Source organism: Lithobates pipiens, unplaced genomic scaffold, assembly GCF_037356315.1.
Source record: "Lithobates pipiens isolate NorthernLeopardFrog02 unplaced genomic scaffold, aLitPip1_a1.2 Scaffold_23, whole genome shotgun sequence".
Classification (NCBI taxonomy): Eukaryota; Metazoa; Chordata; class Amphibia; order Anura; family Ranidae; genus Lithobates; species Lithobates pipiens.
This window is the reverse complement of record NW_027507785.1, coordinates 197,332,961-197,353,596: the sequence shown is the minus strand read 5'-3', so window position 1 is coordinate 197,353,596 and position 20,636 is coordinate 197,332,961. Positions and strand designations below refer to the sequence as shown.

Sequence of the window (20,636 nt, the reverse complement as noted above, 5' to 3'; positions counted from 1 at the left end):
TCCTGTGAAGATCAGTTAATATGGTGATTCCTCAATTCCAATCAATATGTTCTCTCTTCTTAGTGCAAGTATATAGGTATCCAATAGTAACAATCCAAATAATAATTAAGGCTGTGCACACCGGAGTGCCCTCCACCTGTCACCCTATGTGCTCACCTCCTAAAAAGACCCACAATCAGGTCCAATGGCACCTTCACCTTAGGGATATATATCCAGCACAGCCTTAAAGTGGTTGTAAACCCTAACAGACCACTTTAACCTACAGGTAAAGCTACATTAAGGCTTACCTGTAGGTGCTTTAAATATCTCCTAGACCTACACAGTCTAGGGGATATTTGCAAATCACCATACAGCGATTACTTCTGCGCATGCGCCGTAGCTAAAAAGGGCATGCCGTGCCGTGTCTAGCTTGGGTCATGCCGTGGCCGACGGCTCCCGCGCGCATGCGCGGTAGTGACGTCATGCGACTCTGACCAGTCACAGAGCCAGAGTTCGCGGCCCTGGAAGGAAGAGGGGAGAAGAACGGACGCTCGCTGCTAGAGAGGAAGACCGGGAAATCGCGGGCTTCTCCTGCAGGTAAGTGTCACATAATGGGCTACTATGCAATGCATAGTAGCCCATTATGGTTTACCTTTGCAGGGAAACATAGAGGAAGTAAAACTCATCAGGGTTTACTTCCTCTTTAATTATTTTGATTGTCACTATTGGATACCTATATGCGTGCACTAAGAAGAGAGCACATATTGATTGAAATTGATGAATCACCATATTAACCACTTCAACCCTGGAAGTATTAACCCCTTCCTGACCAGAGCACTTTTGGCGATTCGGCACTGCGTCGCTTTAATTGACAATTGCGCGGTCATGCTACTTCGCACCCAGACAAAATTTACTTACCTTTTTCCCCACAAATAGAGCTTTCTTTTGGTGGTATTTGATCACTTCTGCATTTTTTTTTTTTTTTTTGTGCTATAAACAAAAGAAGAGTGACAATTTTGAAAAAAAAACTATATTTTTTACTTTTTACTATAATAAATATCCCCAAAAACGATATAAAAAAAAAAATTTCTCAGTTTAGGCCAATATGTATTCTTCTACATATTTTTGGTTATAGCGTCTACAATATATTATAGGGAATACATTTATGCCATTTTTATTATTATTTTTTTTCTATCTATTAGTAATGGCGGCGATCTGCGATTTTTATCGTGACTGCAACATTATGGCGGACACATCAGACACTTTTGACACTATTTTGGGACCGTTGTCATTTATACAGAGATTAGTGCTATAAGAATGCAATGATTACTGTGTAAATGACACTGGCAGGCAAGGGGTTAAACACTGGGGGGAGATCAAGGGGTTTAGTGTGTCCTAAGGAGTGATTCTAACTGTGGGAGGATGGGCTATCACTCACATGACAGAGATCCCTCCTCCCGATGACAGGGAGCAGTATATCTCTGTCATGTCACAAAGGCTTGTTTACAAAGGCATGTCCCCGTTCTTCGTGTCCCCGTGGCACGATCACGGGCACCTGACAGACATCGAGTCCGTGGGACCTGGCGGCATGGTCACGGAGCACGCGCCCACAATGCTGTGTATTAAAGGGGACATACCTGTACGCCCATTTGCCCAGCCGTGCCATTGTGCTGACATATATCATCGTGTGCTGGTCGGCATGTGGTTAAGCTCATCATTAATTCATGGACTTATGTTTGTTTATTTATTTTGTATAGCATACTGTGATTTTTATGGTATAATGTAGATTGGTTATTGGTTTACACTGATCAATTTATTCACTTTTTGGAACCTAGCAGGGAGTAGTTGGGTGAGGTAGCGCTTCACAATATTTTCGTTAATTTGCTTATCTTCACCTCACTTCATGCTTCAGCGAATCAGTACCAATATACTAAAGAATGAAGTGAGATGAAGTGAACTTAAGGCTGGCCAATTCAAACTGTGTGTGGGCAGGCTGAATGTTGATCGATTAATTAATTTGGGTACAACTAGCCTGCCGGATTCACTTGCGACTATCACTATTGGCTGCTATAGCCGCTAGTATTAATCACTGTTTTCTTCCGGTGGGGGTAGCTTCCTCTGCTTGCCCCCCTGCCAGGAACAGGCAGTTGCTTGGCAGGAGGGATTCCCCTGTCAGCACTATCTGTGTTGGTGGGGGAATCATGCAAATTTCTTTCCCACAACCTGCGATTGCAGGAAAGACATTTACACTGTCTATGGCCTGCCTACTATTGATCATACACGATACAAATTGATTGTACAATCTCCTATATATCTACTATCAATTATGGGTTGTTTAGGATTGCCCTCTTATTACATTGTTTTTGGTAATCTTATGGGAGATTGCATAGAGATTGTACAATCACATTGCATGGTGTGTGGCCAGCTTATGTCCACCTGTGTTAACTGAAAGCATAAAATCATGCAAATAAGCTCTGTTTTTTAAATTCCCCTAAATAAGACTCAGCTTTGGAATTGAATATAAGTGCACTTTTCTTCACTATACTGCATACTCTAGAAAATCAGGCCAACATACACTTTACCTTGCAATATATTTTAGTAAATCAGTCCCTAAATGTTTTATACCATGAATTTACGTTTGCTTTGTGATCTCTTTTCCAGTACACTCAGAACTATGATTCAATTTAATTTTGTTTCACAACTAATGTCCTTTACCTCATGTATACACAGAACCTGAAAAAGTACAGAATTTGAGCTGTCAACCAACAAATACAACAATTACATGTACATGGGCTGAGCCGAATAAAATAAATGGACCATTTAAGGGCTATTTCCTATTAATTAATAATATTAATGGTGAGTATTTGGAATATCAAGTAATATAGAAGTAATGAAAGCAAAACTTTGCTGTCAAAGTGATGGCTAATAGTAGATAACTACGATTATCAGCTATGTTCTAAAATGTGCATTCTACCTTATTACAGGTGTTCCAAGCATGACTACTTTGATGATGTTAAAGTGGAACCGTAGTCATTACAGTGGCAGGTAGCAATGAGCGAATTTGCCCAGGTTCAATTCGCTGAGGGCAGAGCCAGGACAAGTTCATCCAGTGCCCAGGGCAAAAATGAGAATCTGTGCCCCCCATCATCCCCACAAACCCCTGCTCATTGTTGGATGGAGAAGGGGGGCGGGGTCAATATATTGCATGTGCCAAAATGTTTGTGGCATGCAATTAAATAGTACCAATAGTTGTGTACACTACAGTAAACTGAAAGGTTTTAAATTGGTGCACCGGTATGGGACTAACAGTGGCATATTGTCCCTGTGTTGGTGGGTCACTAAAAGGAAAAAAATGTCCCTTAATTAGTGGTGTCACTAAAATGAAAACATTTTCCCGAGCCAGCGGTGTGACTGGAATGAATAAATGTTGGTGGCAGAAGAAGCACCACCACAAAGTTCCACCCCCCAGCACGGAACTGTATATATATATATTAGGGATGCACCGATGCCACTTTTTTTACACCGAGTACGAGTATCGATACTTGACACCATGTACTCGCCGATACCAATTACCGATACCTATCGCCTACAAAGAGGGGTGGTTTGGAAGGTGGCGGGGGGGTTGTTTGGGAGCCGGGTGATGGCAGGGTGTGGGAGGGGAGGAGTAAGTGAGAGCAAGGTAGTTGAGGGTGGGGTGAAATAGGGCTTGTGGGGTGGGAGAGTTTAGATGGAAAAGGCTGTGATCGCTGGGGGGGGGGGGGGGGTGGGGATAGGATAGGAGGATTATTGGGAGACATGGGGGCAGAGGTTACAGCTGGTAGAGGGAAGGAGGAGACAACAGGCAGAGGTGACTGCATGCATTGCACAGTAAGAGACTGCAGGCATGGTACAGGAGACAGTCAGAGGCTGCAGGCATGGTACAGAAGACAGAGACAGCAGGCATGGTACAGGAGACAGTCAGAATATGCAGGCATGGTACAGGAGACAGTCAGAATATGCAGGCATGGTACAGGAGACAGTGAGAGACTGCAGGCATGGTACAGGAGACAGTCAGGGACTAAAGGCATGGTACAGGAGACAGTCAGAGACTGCAGGCATGGTACAGGAGGCAGAGACTGCAGGCATGGTACAGGAGATAGTCAGAGACTGCAGGCATGTTACAGGAAACAGTCAGAGACTGCAGGCATGGTACAGGAGACAGTCAGAGACTGCAAGCATTGTACAGGAGACAGTCAGAGACTGCAGGCATGGTACAGGAGACAGTCAGAGACTGCAGGCATGGTACAGGAGACAGTCAGGGACTAAAGGCATGGTATAGGAGACAGCCAGAGACTGCAGGCATGGTACAGGAGACAGTCAGGGACTGAAGGCATGGTACAGGGAGAGAGTTCTGCTGCTCGGTACAACAGGATACCGTTCGTACAGTGACTTCATACAGAGCCCCCCTGTTCTCTGCCTCAGCATACAGCCAGGGAGAGCCCAAATCCAGTGCTGTGTGTGGTGGAAAGTCAGAGCTGGAGGAGGGAGGTGTGCAACAAGGAAACAACGCTTGTGGGCTGTTAGGATGGGCGGGCCTGCACCTAGCGATGCCAATGGGAGGAGGAGGCGGGGAAGGCACTGTCCGGAGGGGAGGAGGAGGCGGGGAAGGCACTGTCCGGAGGGGAGGAGGAGGCGGGGAAGGCACTGTCCGGAGGGGAGGAGGAGGCGGTCCTCTCCCAAGTGACGTCACTTCCAGTATCGGTTTCCGGTATCGGAGCATTTTCGCGAGTACCGATACACGTGAAAATGGCTAGTATACGCGCTGTTCCCGCTACCAGTATCGGTGCATCCCTAATATATACAGTATATATATATATATATATATATATATATATATATATATATATATATATATATATATATATACACATACATACAGAGATTATGTACAGTTGTGCTCAAACATTTGCATACCCTGGCAGAAATTGTGAAATGTTGGCATTAACCACTTCAATAACGGGCACTTAAACACCTTCCTGCCCAGACCAATTTTGAGCTTTCAGCGCTGTCGCACTTTGAATGACAATTGCTCGGTCGTGCTACACTGTACCCAAATGACATTTTTATCATTTTTTTCCCACAAATAGAGCTTTCTTTTGGTGGTATTTGATCACCTCTACGGTTTTTATTTTTTGCGCTACAAATAAAAAAATACCGAAAATTTTGAAAAAAAATATGTTTTTTTTTTTTTTCCAGTTTCAAATCTTTGTAAATATGTATGTTTTCTCCTTCACTGATGGGCACTGATGGGGCTACACTGATGGGCACTGATAAGGCGGCACTGATGGGCACCAATGATGTGGCACCAATGAAGTGGCACTGATGAGGTGGCATTGATGGACACTGATAGGCGGCACTGATGGGTGGCACTGATGGGCGACACGGATGGGCACTGATAGGTGGCACACATTGGCACTGATAGCTGGCACAGATGGGCATGGATAGGCAGCACAGATGGGCATGGATAGGCGGCACAGATGGGCATGGATGGGCACTGATAGGTGGCACGGATGGGCACTGAAAGGCGGCACAGGTGGGCACTGATAGGTGGCACAGGTGGGCACTCATAGGCGGCATTGTATTATGTTATACTGTACTAATGGATGCCAATCAGTACCAAACAATAATGCATGCCAATCAGTGATGCCCATTGTGGGCACTGATTGGCATCCATTATGGGCACTGATTGGCATCCATTGTGGGCACTGACTGGCATCCCTGGTGGTCTAGGGAGGATTACCTTTTGCTGGGCATCCCTGGTGGTCTGGTGGCGTCCCTGGCGGTCCAGTGTGGGCATCCTCGGGGGGGGCTATGCTGATAATCGATCAGCATAGACCCCCCCCCCCCCTGTCAGAGGAGCAGCCGATCGGCTCTCCTCTACTCGTGTGAGTAGGATCACCTGCTCTTCCTATTAACACTGTGATCAGCCATGATTGGACACGGCTGATCACGTGGTAAAGACTCTTTACCGAGATCGTAGTTGCAGGGGGCGCGCATCGGCTCGAAATCCTGATCACGTCATATGACGTCCAATCAGGATTATGCAACCACTTTGCCACCGTCAATTGCCTATAGGGCGGGCAGCAAGTGGTTAATATTGAAAATATGACTGATCATGCCAAAAAACTGTCTTCTATTTAAGGACAGCTATCTCATGAAGCCATTTATTATCAGTTTTTTGGATCCTTTTTAAATCATAATGATAACAGAAATCACCCAACTGACCTTGATCAAAAGTTTACATACCTTGGAATGTTTGGCCTTGGTACAGACACAGAAGGTGGCACACACACAGGTTAAAATGGCAATCAAATGTTAATTTCCCACATTTGTGGCTTTTTAAATCACAATTAGTGTCTGTGTATAAATAGTCAATGAGTTTGTTAGCTCTCACATGGATGCATTAAGCAGGCTAGACACTGAGTCATGAGGAGGTAGAAAAGAACAGTCAAAAGACCTGCATAACAAGGCAATGAAACTTTGCAAAGATGGAAAAGGATATAAAAAGATATCCAAAGCCTTGAATATGCCAGTCAGTATTGTTTAATCACTTATTAAGAAGTGGGAAATTAGAGGCTCTTTTGATACCAAGCCAATGCTTTTTTTTCATCACATTAGGGACAAAAAGACCCCAATGTGATGATTTTTAGGTGACAGGTTCTCTTCAATGAGACATGCAGGGTCTTTTAGCTCTTCTTTGGGCTACACTGAATGTTTTGCAATGCAGATCGCAGTGCAAATTATCCTTTCCCGGCTAAGCTAGCGGAGACACTGAGAGGCTGACCTGGCTAAGAATAGCTATCATCAAAGAGGTATAAGACACCACTGACCACCAATGTAAGATGAGCTATCATTAGATTGAGGGCCATTTTAAGACTAATGGATCCAGGGCAACCCTCTCATGAGTGGACCGCTTCTAAGCACAGTTTGTGCTAAACGTTGCTGCAAAATCCAGTGCAGAGCTCATAATCTATTAACCACTTCAGCTCCGGACCATTTTGTTGGTCAAAGACCAGACCACTTTTTGCGATTCGACACTGCGTCGCTTTAACTGACAATTGCGCGGTCATGCGACGTGGCTCCCAAACAAAATTGACGTCCTTTTTTTCCCACAAATAGAGCTTTATTTTGGTGTTATCTGCTCACTCCTACGGTTTATATTTTTTGCGCTATAAACAAAAATAGAGCGACAATTTTGAAAAAAAGCATTATTTTTTACTTTTTGTTATAATAAATATCCCCCAAAAATATATAAAAAAACATTTTTTTTCCCTCAGTTTAGGCTGATACGTATTCTTCTACATATTTTTGGTAAAAAAAAATTATTGATTGGTTTGCGCAAAAGTCATAGCGTTTACAAAATAGGGGATAGTTTTATGGCATTTTTATTCATTTTTTTTTTTTTACTAGTAATGGTGGCGATCAGCGATTTTTATTGTGACTGCGACATTATGGAGGGCACATCGAACATTTTTGACACATTTTTGGGACCATTGTCATTTATACAGCAATCACTGCTATATAAATGCACTGATTCCTGTGTAAATGACACTGGTAGTGACACTGTGGGGGGCTGGGCTTTAATTTAGTGAACACTGATCTCTGCTCCAATCACATGGAGCAGAGATCAGCGTCACTAGTTGCTAGGCAGAATGGGGAAATGCTGTTTACAACGGCATTTCTCCATTCAGCCGCTCCGTGAGACGATCGCGGGTATGCCCAATCGAGTCCATGGACCCTCGACCGGACTCATGGGGTCCCGACCGGCACGCGAGCGCGCCGCCGGTGGCACGCTTGCGATGGCAGGGCGGCAAATTTTAAGGGACGTACAGGTATGCCCATTTACCTGGCCGTGCCATTTTGCCGAAGTACATCGGCGTGTGGCGGTCGGGAACCGGTTAAGGTATAAGGGAGGATTCTGAAGGTGAAAGAGTTTACCACCAGTTTACACTCTATTAGAGTATGAGGCAGTGTTCATTTTGAATTAGTTGTCATTGGGGGTTATTTACAAAAGGCAAATCCACTTTGCACTGCAAGTGCACTTGGAAGTGCAGTTGCTCTAAATCTAAGGGGTAGATCTGAAATGATGGGAAGCTCTGCTGATTTTATCATCCAATCATGTGCAAGGTAAAATGCTGTTTTTTATTTTCCTTGCATGCCCCCCCCCCCCCCCCCCGAATCTACAGGGACTTTACTTCCAAGTGCACTTGCAGTGCAAAGTGGATTTTCCTTTAGTAAATAACCCCCAAAGTCTTTTGACTAAAATGCCATATTAGTTTTAGTCATATTTTAGTCATCTGAATTGTTTTAGTTCTCCAGTCCATTTTAGTCGACTAAAATCAAATGGGTTTAGTTAAATTGCAATGTATTATTTAAAGGGGTTCTGCACTCATAATAAAACATTTGCCCATTCTGTTGCCTCTAGTTCATATATTTGATAATGCCACCTGTTTTTTTTTTTTGATTCACCTACCTTTTGTAATCTGTAGTAGTTTATTTTCATCCCCTGCGGCGATGGGCGGTCTCTTGCGGGGATCAGCATCATTTCCTGCTGAAGCCCGCACTGTCTCCTGGGATCTCGTTCAGGTAATCCCAGGAGACATTGCGGCTAATGCACCCGACATCTCGCGAGATTTCGGGTGCTACAGCCGACATCTCGCGTGATTTCGGGTAATAACCAAAATCACGCGAGATGTCGGCTGTAGCACCCGACATCTCGCGAGATGTCGGGTGCATTAGCCGCAATGTCTCCTGGGATTACCTGAACGAGATCCCAGGAGACAGTGCGGGCTTCAGCAGGAAATGATGCTGATCCCCGCAAGAGACCGCCCATCGCCGCAGGGGATGAAAATAAACTACTACAGATTACAAAAGGTAGGTGAATCAAAAAAAAAAAAACAGGTGGCATTATCAAATATATGAACTAGAGGCAACAGAATGGGCAAATGTTTTATTATGAGTGCAGAACCCCTTTAAGCATTCTCAAGAATAGCCAAACTCATTATATACTCCTGGAGTAAAAATTGAACATGTTATTTATGGTATTAAGGTTTGAATAAAACAGACACAGATTTAACTGTTGCGATATATAGAACATCTTTATGAATAAAACCAAGTTTCATAAACAAACAAAAATATTGCTTTTTGACAAACAGAAGTCCAAAAAACTGTAAACTCTATTGGCTGTAATGGCATTACACAAATTACCTGAATATATTACCAACATTAAATATTAAGAAAATAAAAAGCCTTGTTCATATTTTTTTTTCTTTCAACAGCTTAGTAGATACCCCCTATTTATGTAGTATCTTCTTATGTAGTAGTGCAATAATGCAATACATGTTTAACTACTTGTTAAACAGTCGCCGTTGTTGTACGGCGGCAGGTTGGCTCCCCTGAGCTGCACAACGCTGGAGCCGATGAGCATGGCCGGCGGTGTAGATCTCACGCCGCCCAATGATTATTTTTGGTTCGGGGTTCCCCTTAATATTCATACCAGACCCAAAGGGCCTGGTAATCGACTGGGGGGGAACCCGTGCCGTTTTTTTCAATTAATTTTATCTATATTGCCGAGACCCCACAATTCATTACAGCTGCAATCAGTTTAGAATGACTTTTTTTCCTTTAGAAATGTAATTTTGCTGTGGTACTGTGGTACTAAATATGGGAAAACTGCACCACTTTACAGGAATACTATAGACACCCCCCAGGAACGATATTTAAAGAAATATTTTATTTTTATTGTTTCACTTTAAGCATTAATAAAATCACTGCTCCCGAAAAAGCTGACGTTTTTAAAACTTTTTTTTTGTATTGATACCCAGGTCCCCAAACACTTTTTATGACAATAACTTGCATATAAGCCTTTAAAAATAATACTTTTGATTTTTTTCATGTTAGCATCCCATAGACTTTAACAGTGTTCTCGTGTTCGTTCAAATATTTTGCCTGTTCGCAAGTTCTGGTGCGAACTGAACCGGGGGTGTTCGGCTCATCCTTAGTGATCAAATACCACCAAAAGAAAGCTCTATTTGTGGGGAAATAAGGATGTCAATTTTGTTTGGGTACAGCGTCGCACGACCACGCAATTGTCAGTTAAATCGACACAGTGTTGTATTGCAAAAATTGGCCTGGTCATTAACCCCTTCCCGCCGAGTGTACGCAGATGTGCGTACTCGGCTTCCGGGGGGTATACCGGGATGATGCTCACACCTGCAGGCATCATCCCGGTACCGTTTTTTTTCAGCGGGCGATTGGCTTTCCAGCCATAACAACCGAAGCGGCTAAAAGCCGCTCGGCTGTTATGCCGGAGGAGCAGGAGGGGACGTCCCCCCTCCCGCCGCCTCCCGCCGCTGTTACCGGTGCTCCCGATCGAGCGGGAGCACCGATTCACGATCCGATGCCTCCGGCTGCTGGGGAGGAACTGGAACAAAGCCGTAATCAGCTTAGTTCCAGTATCCTAATAGTAAACACGGAAGCGATGTCATGACGTCACTTCCCGTTTACTCGGCTGCCAATGGCGCCGGTTTTAAAAAGATATACAGTATTCAGAATCGCCGTTTTCGGCGATCTGAATACATTGAAGTGTAAAGGAGGGATTGGGGGTCTTTTAGACCCCCGATCCCTCCATAAAGAGTACCTGTCACCACCTATTACTGTCACAAGGGATGTTTACAATCCTTGTGACAGCAATAAAAGTGATCACATTTTTATTTATTTTTAAAAACAATTTATTCATTTTCAAATAAATAAAATGAAAAAAAAAAATTTTTTTAAAGCGCCTGCCGTCCCCGCGAGCTCGCAAAGCAAAGAAAACGCATACGGAAGTCACACCCGCATATGTAAACGATGTTCAAATCACACATGTGAGGTATCGCCGCAATCGTCAGAGCGAGTGCAATAATTCTAGCACTAGACCTCCTCTGCAACGCTAACCTGGTAACCGCAAAAAAAAATTAAATCGTCGCCTATTGAGATTTTTAGGTACCATATTTTGTCGTCAATCCACGAGTGTATGCAATTATAAAGTGTGACATGTTTGGTATCTATTTACTCGGCGTAACATTATCTTTCACATTATGCAAAAAAATTGGGCTAATTTTACTGTTTTTTTTTTTTTTAATTCATGAAAGTGTCCCTTTTCCCAAAAAATTGCGTTTAAAACACCGCTGCGCAAATACTCTATGACATAAAATATTGCAACAATCGCCGTTTTATTCTCTAGAGTCTCTGCTAATATATATATATATATATATATATATATATATATATATATATATATATATATATATATATAAAATGTTTGGGGGTTCCAAGCAATTTTCTAACAAAAAATATGGATTTTAACTTGTAAACACCATATGCCAAAAATAGGCTTAGTCATGAAAGGGTTAAGGAGGATAATCTTCTGGGCCTTAAGTGGTTAAAATGTGCTATTATAATAAGCTGAGGATGACATTGTGTTGTCAATTTAGAAAAAGCCAGCAGAGGGTGCCAAAGAGTATGAATGAATGTGATGTTTGGAACTGCATAGGAAAGGGAAGGGGTTGATGGGAGCTTGCGTCTCTTAGCCCAGTGTTTCTCAACTCCAGTCCTCAAGGTGCCCCAACAGGTCCTGTTTTAAGGCTTTCCATTATTTTGCACAGGTGATTTGAGCAGTTCCATTGCCTTAGTATTTACCATAGCCGTTTCATCTGAGGGAAATCCTGAAAACATGACCTGTTGGGGCGCCTTGAAGACTAGAGTTGAGAAACACTTTCTTAGCAAATACAGAGTGCTGATAGAGTCAGGGAGCTGGGTCTTTAACATACAGGTGGAGCTCCGAGGAAAGCTGAATTTCAGGTGGGTAAATGTAATTTCCTCACATTTTCATTCTGTTTTCGTTCATTGTTGAAAATTGGAATGGAATTTTGTCATAGTTTTTTGTAAATTGACGTCATATGAATTTTAACTTCAGTTAGTTTTCGTTGCAGTTGATGGAACTTATGATGAAAATATTTTCGTTTGACGAAATTAAAACTGGTATGAGGCAGGATAAAGAAGGGTAGAAATCTATTAAATTATGGTTATAGAGGGCAGTAGAGTTTAAAATGAATTAGTATATGGGGGCAATAAACAAGGTAGAAGAATTTGAAGTCTCATAGGGTATAAAATGATGATGAAGATGACGTGGGAGGTTACAATGTATTAGAATAAATCCATGTAGATGATTCACCCTGTGAGGGCAGGGGCAATTTTGCTTTGGGCCCCATAAACTCATTGGTGTATAGAGTTACCCCTGAGGAAGGGAGGGGGAGATAAACAACAACAACAGTTTTTCCCTCAATACTGAGAAATGACTAACCTTTGGCCATGCTGCCATGTTAAAGACTTCTGTCTTGCATTCAGCTTTCATGTCACTCTCAGAAATAGGTCTTTGCACACCTTAGAGAAAACACAGGCAGTGAATCTCCAGCATTCCATTCAGGACTGGCCCCCATGTCACTTCTGTAAGAACGCAGCCACTGAAGGGCCGTCTCTGCAGTAAACAGTTTCTGGCAAGCTCTGGGATTTTACATGTAAACATCAACAATGTCCATTTGTCATGAAGTTGCTAAAACCCTGCTACTTCCATGCCAGCACTCTTTTCTGCACCCTGATACCAGACACACGGTAGCACTTTTGCCACTGGCTGGGGGCCCCTTTCAATGGTGAGCCTAGGGCAACTGTCCCATTTTCCCATATGGTTAAAGCAGAAGCTGATAGGGGGAATACATTTACCACAAACTATAAATATAAAGGAGGTGGTTGTTAAGGGCAATAGAAAATTGTCACTGACCACCAATGTACAGGGACTATCATCAGAAGTGCAGTGTAAGCCACAAGCCATCAAATCAAATCAAATCAAAAAAAGTAGGACAGCGATGGACATTTTGTTGTAATTTACAGATATACCATTGGATATTGTTGTCACTTATACTTTTTTTTTAACCAGGGTCGTGTTAACACAATGATTAGCAATTGGATGTTATATATATATTTTTAAAGAATCATTACTTAATTTTGGCTCTGTAAACTTGAATTTTTTAACTTTAAGTACCAATTGTTTTGCTTGTGCACTGGCGATTTGACTTGCTGCTATGTACTGCAATGTCCCCCTTTGTGAACTTTACTGGACGTGTGTTGGCTAATTCTTTGTAGACTGGAGTCCTGAGTGGTCTGACTCGCTCTGTGAACTGCTCTGAATAGCAGTCAGTTCTTTCTAGTAGATGAACAAGATGGTTATGCCTCATCTCCCACATAATTATTCACTGAATCCATGACTTATTGGAGTAGATTTACTAAAACTGGAGCATGCAAAATATGGTGCAGCTCTGCATACAAACCAATCAGCTTCCAGGTTTTTTTTTTTTGTCAAAGCCTAATTGAACAAGTTGAAGCTAGAAGCTGATTGGCTACCATGCAGAGCTGCACCTGATTTTTCACTCTACAGTTTTAGTAAATCAACCTCATTGGGTCTGCAGAATTGACAAGTGACCTAAACTGGCACATTTTTCAATACATATGCTGTTCATCGCACCCTCCAGTCTTAGTTAACACCCAATAAAAATACCCTAAACCTTCTTTTGCTAATATACTTTGGGGGTTATTTACTAAAGGCAAATCCACTTTGCACTACAACCAGGGCCGCTGATAAGCCAGTACAGCTGACCCTGTTGTACCGGGCCCAGCCAGCAGGGGGGGGGGCCGAGCAATCTTAACAGCATTTAGAATAATAAAAAAAAAAGAAAAAATTCTGACTGCACAGGGCTGACCGAGGGAGGAGGAGAGCATCACCGCAGGAGCCTGGATCTCAGATAACACAGGGGTCTATGGATAAGAGAAGAGGGGACGTGTATTCCTATCAGCACCCGAGCCTCCCTCCCCCCTCCTTGGGAAGGACAGAACACCGGAGCTCTCCTCAAGGCAAGATAACAGGTGACAGATTGCATTCTTCTCCTGTAATCACTGCTGTTCTGCCTCTGTACAAATCTGTGCTGTAATCTTGCCCTGCACCTCAGCAGGACAGGTCTGGTGGAAGTGAAAGCTAAATTCATGAATATGTTAGGAAAATAATGGGACTTTTCAGGGACTACACACAGATGCATTTCACAAAATCATTCTTTTAATATAGTTGTATGTTGAATATATTTATATAGCACCTGAAAAGTCCCAGTATATTCCTAACATATTCATAAAGTTGAGTATTAACAGCAAAGAAAGTGTATACATATATATATATATAATACAGCCCATCTCCAGGAAATGAAATAAAGTCCAACCTTGCAGTGTGTGGAGGGGGGGGGGGGGGGATAGACTCTTTCACTTACCTGTTTCCATGCTCCAGCCAGCTGCAGAGCCCTCTTCCTCCACCAAACCTCATCACATCGCAGGGGGTCTGAAGTGTGAGCAACTGGGCTTAGGTGTCTGTTTGTGAAGCAGTGATCAGCAGTGATCAGCAGTGATCAGCAGTGATCCAGAGGATCGCCGCTGATCATAGCCCATAAACAGTTTATGAACCAGAGATAATCAGGGGAGAAGTGCTTGAATATGTTCTCCCGCCGATTATCTCCGCACACTGAGAATCCTCATTGAATGACACAGTAACGGTCACTTTATGAAGCTGGGATCTCAGCGCTTCACTGGCGATCTGTGTCAGAATTCACACTCCCCGATTCACCAGCTCAGAGGTGGAGAATCGGGGAGTGAAGACAGAATCTGGGGGGATCTGAGGAGGAAAGAAGAAGATGATTAACTTCCTTATGCCTCGTTCAGACCCCCCAACACTGTAACCATGTCCCCCTGTCATATTTATATATAATGTGTGTATATATATAATGTTTGTGTATATACATGTATATATTATGTAGGGGGACTCTTTATTTTACTAACATTAATCACACCGTGTGTCAGTGTATTGAGCTGTGATAATTTATCACTGCTTAATAAATTGACATCTCTGTGTATTGGTGAATTTCTAATACTGTAATCTTGTAAAGTCTCACGAGATTCCAGTATTAGGGGCCGTTCTCCAGTGTTGTAGCGTTTGTAGATCGCTTCACTCCTCCAAGGGTGAAGCGATCTACTCCGCTTTATAAACTGACATACAGAGGAGAAAGATCTCCTCTGTGAATGCCGGAGAATGAAGTAGTGAATAGATTTCACTGCTTCATAAAAGGTCACCATAGTCAGTAAAACATACACAAGCGCTGTAGGGAACCATTCAGCGCTGGAAGAAGCCAGCTATAGCAAGAAGTTGGGTAAAGCTGGGTACACACACATCAAAATTCAGTTTAGCAGTAATCGGAAAAAATTTTGATCTATGTGTAGCCCTCCGTGTTAGAAGCCAATCATTATACCACCTTGGTATATTCATATGCCATCCCACATACTGACTCCTACCACCTTTGATCACTTCAAATCACTGAAGTGGTCATTGTGGTTAGAGTGTTCCTTTAATATATCTCAGAAAAAGTTAACCTCTGTATACTGATTCCATTTCATTTGATCATCCTCTAGTTGTGTTAAATTGGTGGGGGGTGCTGTCTGTATACCCTAGCCTCTCGGTATAGGGGCGGGGCCAGGGATGTGGCTAAAGGGGGCCCCATCAGGTAGGCTGTACGGGGCCCCATGATTTCTATCAGCAGCCCTGACTACAACTACAAACTACAAGTGCAAAGTGTACTTGAAATTGTACTGGAAGTGCACATAGAAGTGCAATCGCTGTAAATATGACGGGTAGATCTGAAATAAGGGCAAGCTCTGCTGATTTTATCATCCAATCACGTGCAAGCTAAAATGCTGTTTTTTATTTTCCTTGCATGTCCCCCCCCCCCAGCTCTACAGCGACTGTACTTCCAAGTGCACTTTCAGTGCAATTTCAAGTGCACTTTGCACTTGTAGTGCAAAGTGGATTTGCCTTTAGTAAATAACCCCCTTTGTCCCAAGGCAGGTATTTGCCATTTATCATTTAAGGTAGATTCTAAGAGATTTATACAGTATGATGATACTTGTATTTCTTTGTGGTCAGCCAAGTTTTTCGGTCAGTAGGTGTGCATTTTTCTAGGATATATATATATATATATATATATATATATATTATATATATATATATATATATATATATATATATATATATATATATATATATATATATATATATATAGTGTTATGTATCACATTAATATTTATTATGTATGTAAAGATGATACATTTATAAATGTTGCAAAAGGTCTACATAAATGTATAAAATACAATAAGAGAGCAAAGCTCAAATATGACATACTAAGTATATTGTTTGTTGCTCTAACAAGAAACTGAATTCTAGTTTCAGATCCTTCAACAGACTATAAACATTTGTGGTACACATTTATGGGCTTGAATCCGCATATTGTTTATACCATAAAAATTCAAGCATGCAATATTGATGAGAACGGAATTATTCTTTTTGGAGAGCCCGCATATAATACAACCAAGACAAAACCAGGAAGTAAGTTAGTCCAAGCCTTACCTATATTGTAATCTTCTGTCAAACTGTGAGGAAATTTCATATCAAAAGCTGTAAGGTAAACATAATCCATCTGTTTACTGTATTGTAGCATCATAACTGGCATGTCAGCAAATATATTCATTAGAACAACTTCTAAGTAGCATATTTATAAACACCGGGAGAATTTAGTTTCATTGGCAGAAGGTGGCATTAAAGTGGAGTATCATTCTCCCATTCAGCATTGATTATTTTAATCCTTATGCTGCTAGCATTAGTAAATAGATAGGAAAGTCTAGGCATATGATGCCATACATCTCAGTAGTCTTCAGAAGGGGAGGAGAGGAAGAGGGGGTCTTCTCAGCTAAGCACACTCACCTGCATGCATGCCTGAGCTAAGGGCAGATGGATCCAAGGAAGTAAATGCTACATGAATCATTTGACCTTACCCATGATGGCCATGGCAAGTAATGCTAGGGGGTATTTTTCAAAGTTATTTCTCAATAAAATAAAGCACAGAGACATGGATGGATGGAGTTTGCTTTCAATATTAAAATTGAATTAATGTGTGTTTTTGGTGCTCAGATGCAGTGACGATCCACTTTAACAAATCAAAATGGTGATTTAAAGGCATTATGAACCTGCTTACCTTGCATTTTTCACCTGTATAAATTGTGTACTGATGATGTAGTTTGATGGTGTAATTTGTTGAAGTGTACACACATCCTATAGTAGAGTACATTTTCACATTTCTGTGTCAGAAGATTCTATGTTGAAACATGAGGCATCTGACATGGCACTGCACAGGTCAATACATGGCCTGTCTGTATTCTGAGAACTGACACTTCCTGTGGAATTACATTTTCCATAATCTCTGGGTCTTTCAGTATAGTGCTTTGCAGACAGGGCTGGTGCAAGGATTTTTGTCTACTTAGGTGAAGGTGCATTTTGCCACACCCCCCCACCATCCCTTCTACCCCCTTCACAACGGCAGTCCTGAAGCCATTTTAAAAAAAAGTTCATTTGTTTTAAAAATAATTTTAGACCTTAAGATCATTCAATCCCCCAAAATATTATTATATTTTCCATGAAAGCAGACACCCTAGAGAATAAAATATTTATTACCTATTTTTTTTGGTAAAATCTAAAAGATGAGGGTGTGCTGCGTAAATAGATACCCATGTCAAACCTTAAAATTGCGTGAGCCCGAAATGCTTTAAGGTCATTCGTTTAGAGTTCCGCAGGGGCACTGGTGCTAAAATTATTGCTCTTACTCTGGTGTGCGTGCTGATATACACATGTTTAGGATAGTCGCTGTTTTCATACGAAGGTGCCCCAATGCACAGATTTTTTGTGTGTGGGCCTCTAAAAAGGTTTTAATGTTTTTTTATTAATTTTTTTATACATGTCTTATTTAATGCTTAAAACATTTTTGGTTTCATTTGTATTTATTTTTACATAACATTTATTGCTATCACATAGGGGGACCAATAGCCCCCTATGTCATAGCATGTAGGTGACAGGTTCTCTTCATGGAGACACCCGGGGTCTATTAGACCCTGGATATCTCCTCTCTAATCGACTGCAGCTGATGGCACACAGACCATCTTCTGTCAGCTGCTTCCCCCAGCACTGATCTGGAGAATGACAGCTCCAGTCCAGGAGGTGACGTCATACACAGGAGGGGGCTGAGCAGATGGAGGTCCACTGAGCTCAAGCTTCTCTTCCCAGTGACACCTGCCATAACAGCATCGGGCGCGCAGGTGGAACAGCAGAGCAGAGCCTGGTGAAGATGGTGGGGGACAGAGGAAGGCAGCACATTGCAGTGTCGGAAGTGGTAGGCAGCTACTTGTATCACTTCCACATCAAAGCTGACAGTTGGCTTTACTAAAGTACATACAATCCCGGTCGCTATAGCATGTGTGTAAAAAAAAAAAAAAACGCATCTGCAGCACTGTGAAAATCCAAATCCCCAGCAAGTAGCTGGGAATTCAGATTTTACCATTGGCTCCTGCTGCTGTCAATCACAGCCATTGAGCCAATCAGGAGACAGAGGTGGTAGGGCCGAACTGCGGCTCAGTGTGTGAATTGATACAAAGGGCGGTATTTACAAAAGGAAAATCCACTTTGCACTGCAAGTTCACTTGAAAGTGCACTGAAAGTGGACTTGGAAGTAAAGTCGCTGTAGATCCGAGGAGGACATGCAAGGAAAATAAAAAACAGCATTTTAGCTTGCACATGATTGGATGATAAACTCAGCAGAGCTTCCCCTCATTTAAGATCTACCCCATAGATTTACAGTGACTACACTTCGAAGTGCACTTGCAGTGCAAAGTGGATATGCCTTTCGTAAATAACCCCCACAGAGCTGCGGCTCGGGAGCAAGCCTGCTTGGGTACCCCTGCTTGCCAGCTGCTTGCTGTGGGGGCAGCCGGCAGGAGGGAGGGGCCAAGAGCGTCGGCATGGGAACTGAGAAGAGAAGGATCCGGGCTGCTTTGTGCAAAATCACTGCACAGAGAGGTAAGTATGTTTGTTTATTTTAGGAAAAGAAAAAAAAAAAAAGTCTTTAATATCGCTTTAAAACAACAAAAACATTTGAAAAAGCACAATGCCTGTAAGCTAAAGTTCTCATTTGCAATGGCTTAAATTTGTGGTGAATGTGGATTATGATGATATACTGTAGTTATATTAAATGTGGATCATTCATAAAATCTATTCATTTACATTTTTAAAACATGATGATGTCACAAGGTTACTGGCCCTGACAAATGTAACCGTGGCTTTGTGAATATTACTGAGACCTGGATTTCATGTTGGAGAAGGGAATGTCTAGATGTTGGAAAGAGAGCTGTCAATGTGACACAATTACACACACTTGGATGGGGAATATGCTCCATAAATGAGGCCAATCTCCTGACAAGTGATAGCCATTTATCTGTGGCTTTATTTCTCTAAACTTCACAAATACAGTATATCACAAAATTTGTGTTTTTTTCGCAATAATACAGAATGGTTACTGCTTCACACAGATCAAGGGTTTTACCAGGAACAGGAGGCTTTTTACCTTAAAGCGTTTTTAAAGGCAATATTTTTATTTTTTTAAAGTAAAACACATTGTATACTTACCTGCTTTGTACAATGGTTTTGCACAAATCAGCCCCAGTCTTCTTTTTTTGGATCCCTGGCTCCTCCCCCTTGCCGAATGCCCCCATAGCAAGCCTCTTGCCTCAGCACAATCATTTAAAAAAAAAAAAACCCTTCCATTACTACAGAGGCAAGTGCAGTGGAGACCAGGGGCGTTAGTTTATCTTTAGATTTTTTTATTAAGGACAGAGGGTATTATGGTATGTGCAGGAAGGGAGTGCAGAATTTACAGCAGTATTTACAAGAGTATGAAACGTATGATGGTATGTGTAGGAAAGGAATGCATAGTGTAAGACATTATGTACAGGAAATGAGTGCAGAGGGTAGGTAGGTGGAACAGTGAGCAGTATGTACAGGAGAGTAGTGAGAAGAATATGACAGTGGGCAGAATGTACAGGAGAGGAGTGTGGGGATATGACAGTGGTCGGTATACAGGAGAGGAGTGTGGAGGGTGTGAGAGTGGGCAGTATGTACAGGAGAGGAGTGTGGGGGGTATGACAGTGGTCGATATATACAGGAGAGGAGTGTGGAGGGTATGACAGTGGGCAGTATGTACAGGAGAGGAGTGTGGAGGGTATGACAGTGGGTAGTATGTAGAGGAGAGGAGTCTGGAGGGAATGAATCACAGTGGGTGGTATGGGGGGGGGGGGGGTTGAACTGTATATATGGATGGTATAAGGGGGGTGACTGTATATATGGATGGTATATGGGGGTGACTGTATATATGGATGGTATATTTGAAGGAGGTTAGAGAACTATATATATGGATGGTGTAGGGGGGTGAGAACTGTATATATGGATGGTGTAGAGGAGGGTTGGAGGACTGTATATATGGATGGTGTATGGGGGGGGACTATATATATAAAAATGTAAACAAACAAAAGTGTGTATATATAAAAAAAAGCTAGGTGACCTTGATCTAGCTTATTTTTCTTCTATTCGTTTTTTAATACACACTTTTGTGCGCCTG

The 20,636-nt window shown here is 42.2% G+C and overlaps 1 protein-coding gene across 7 annotated transcripts in view; it reads left to right on the top strand.

Moving 5' to 3' along the window:
• PTPRC (protein tyrosine phosphatase receptor type C) overlaps window positions 1–20,636 on the top strand; it is a 272,629-nt gene that overhangs the window by 125,147 nt on the left and 126,846 nt on the right. For all 7 annotated transcript variants that reach the window (XM_077452733.1, XM_077452732.1, XM_077452739.1 and 4 more), the window contains 2 exons: window positions 2,710–2,835; window positions 16,364–16,525. In XM_077452733.1, coding sequence (XP_077308859.1) covers window positions 2,710–2,835; window positions 16,364–16,525 — 288 coding nt within the window. The remainder of the gene's footprint in view (window positions 1–2,709; window positions 2,836–16,363; window positions 16,526–20,636) is intronic.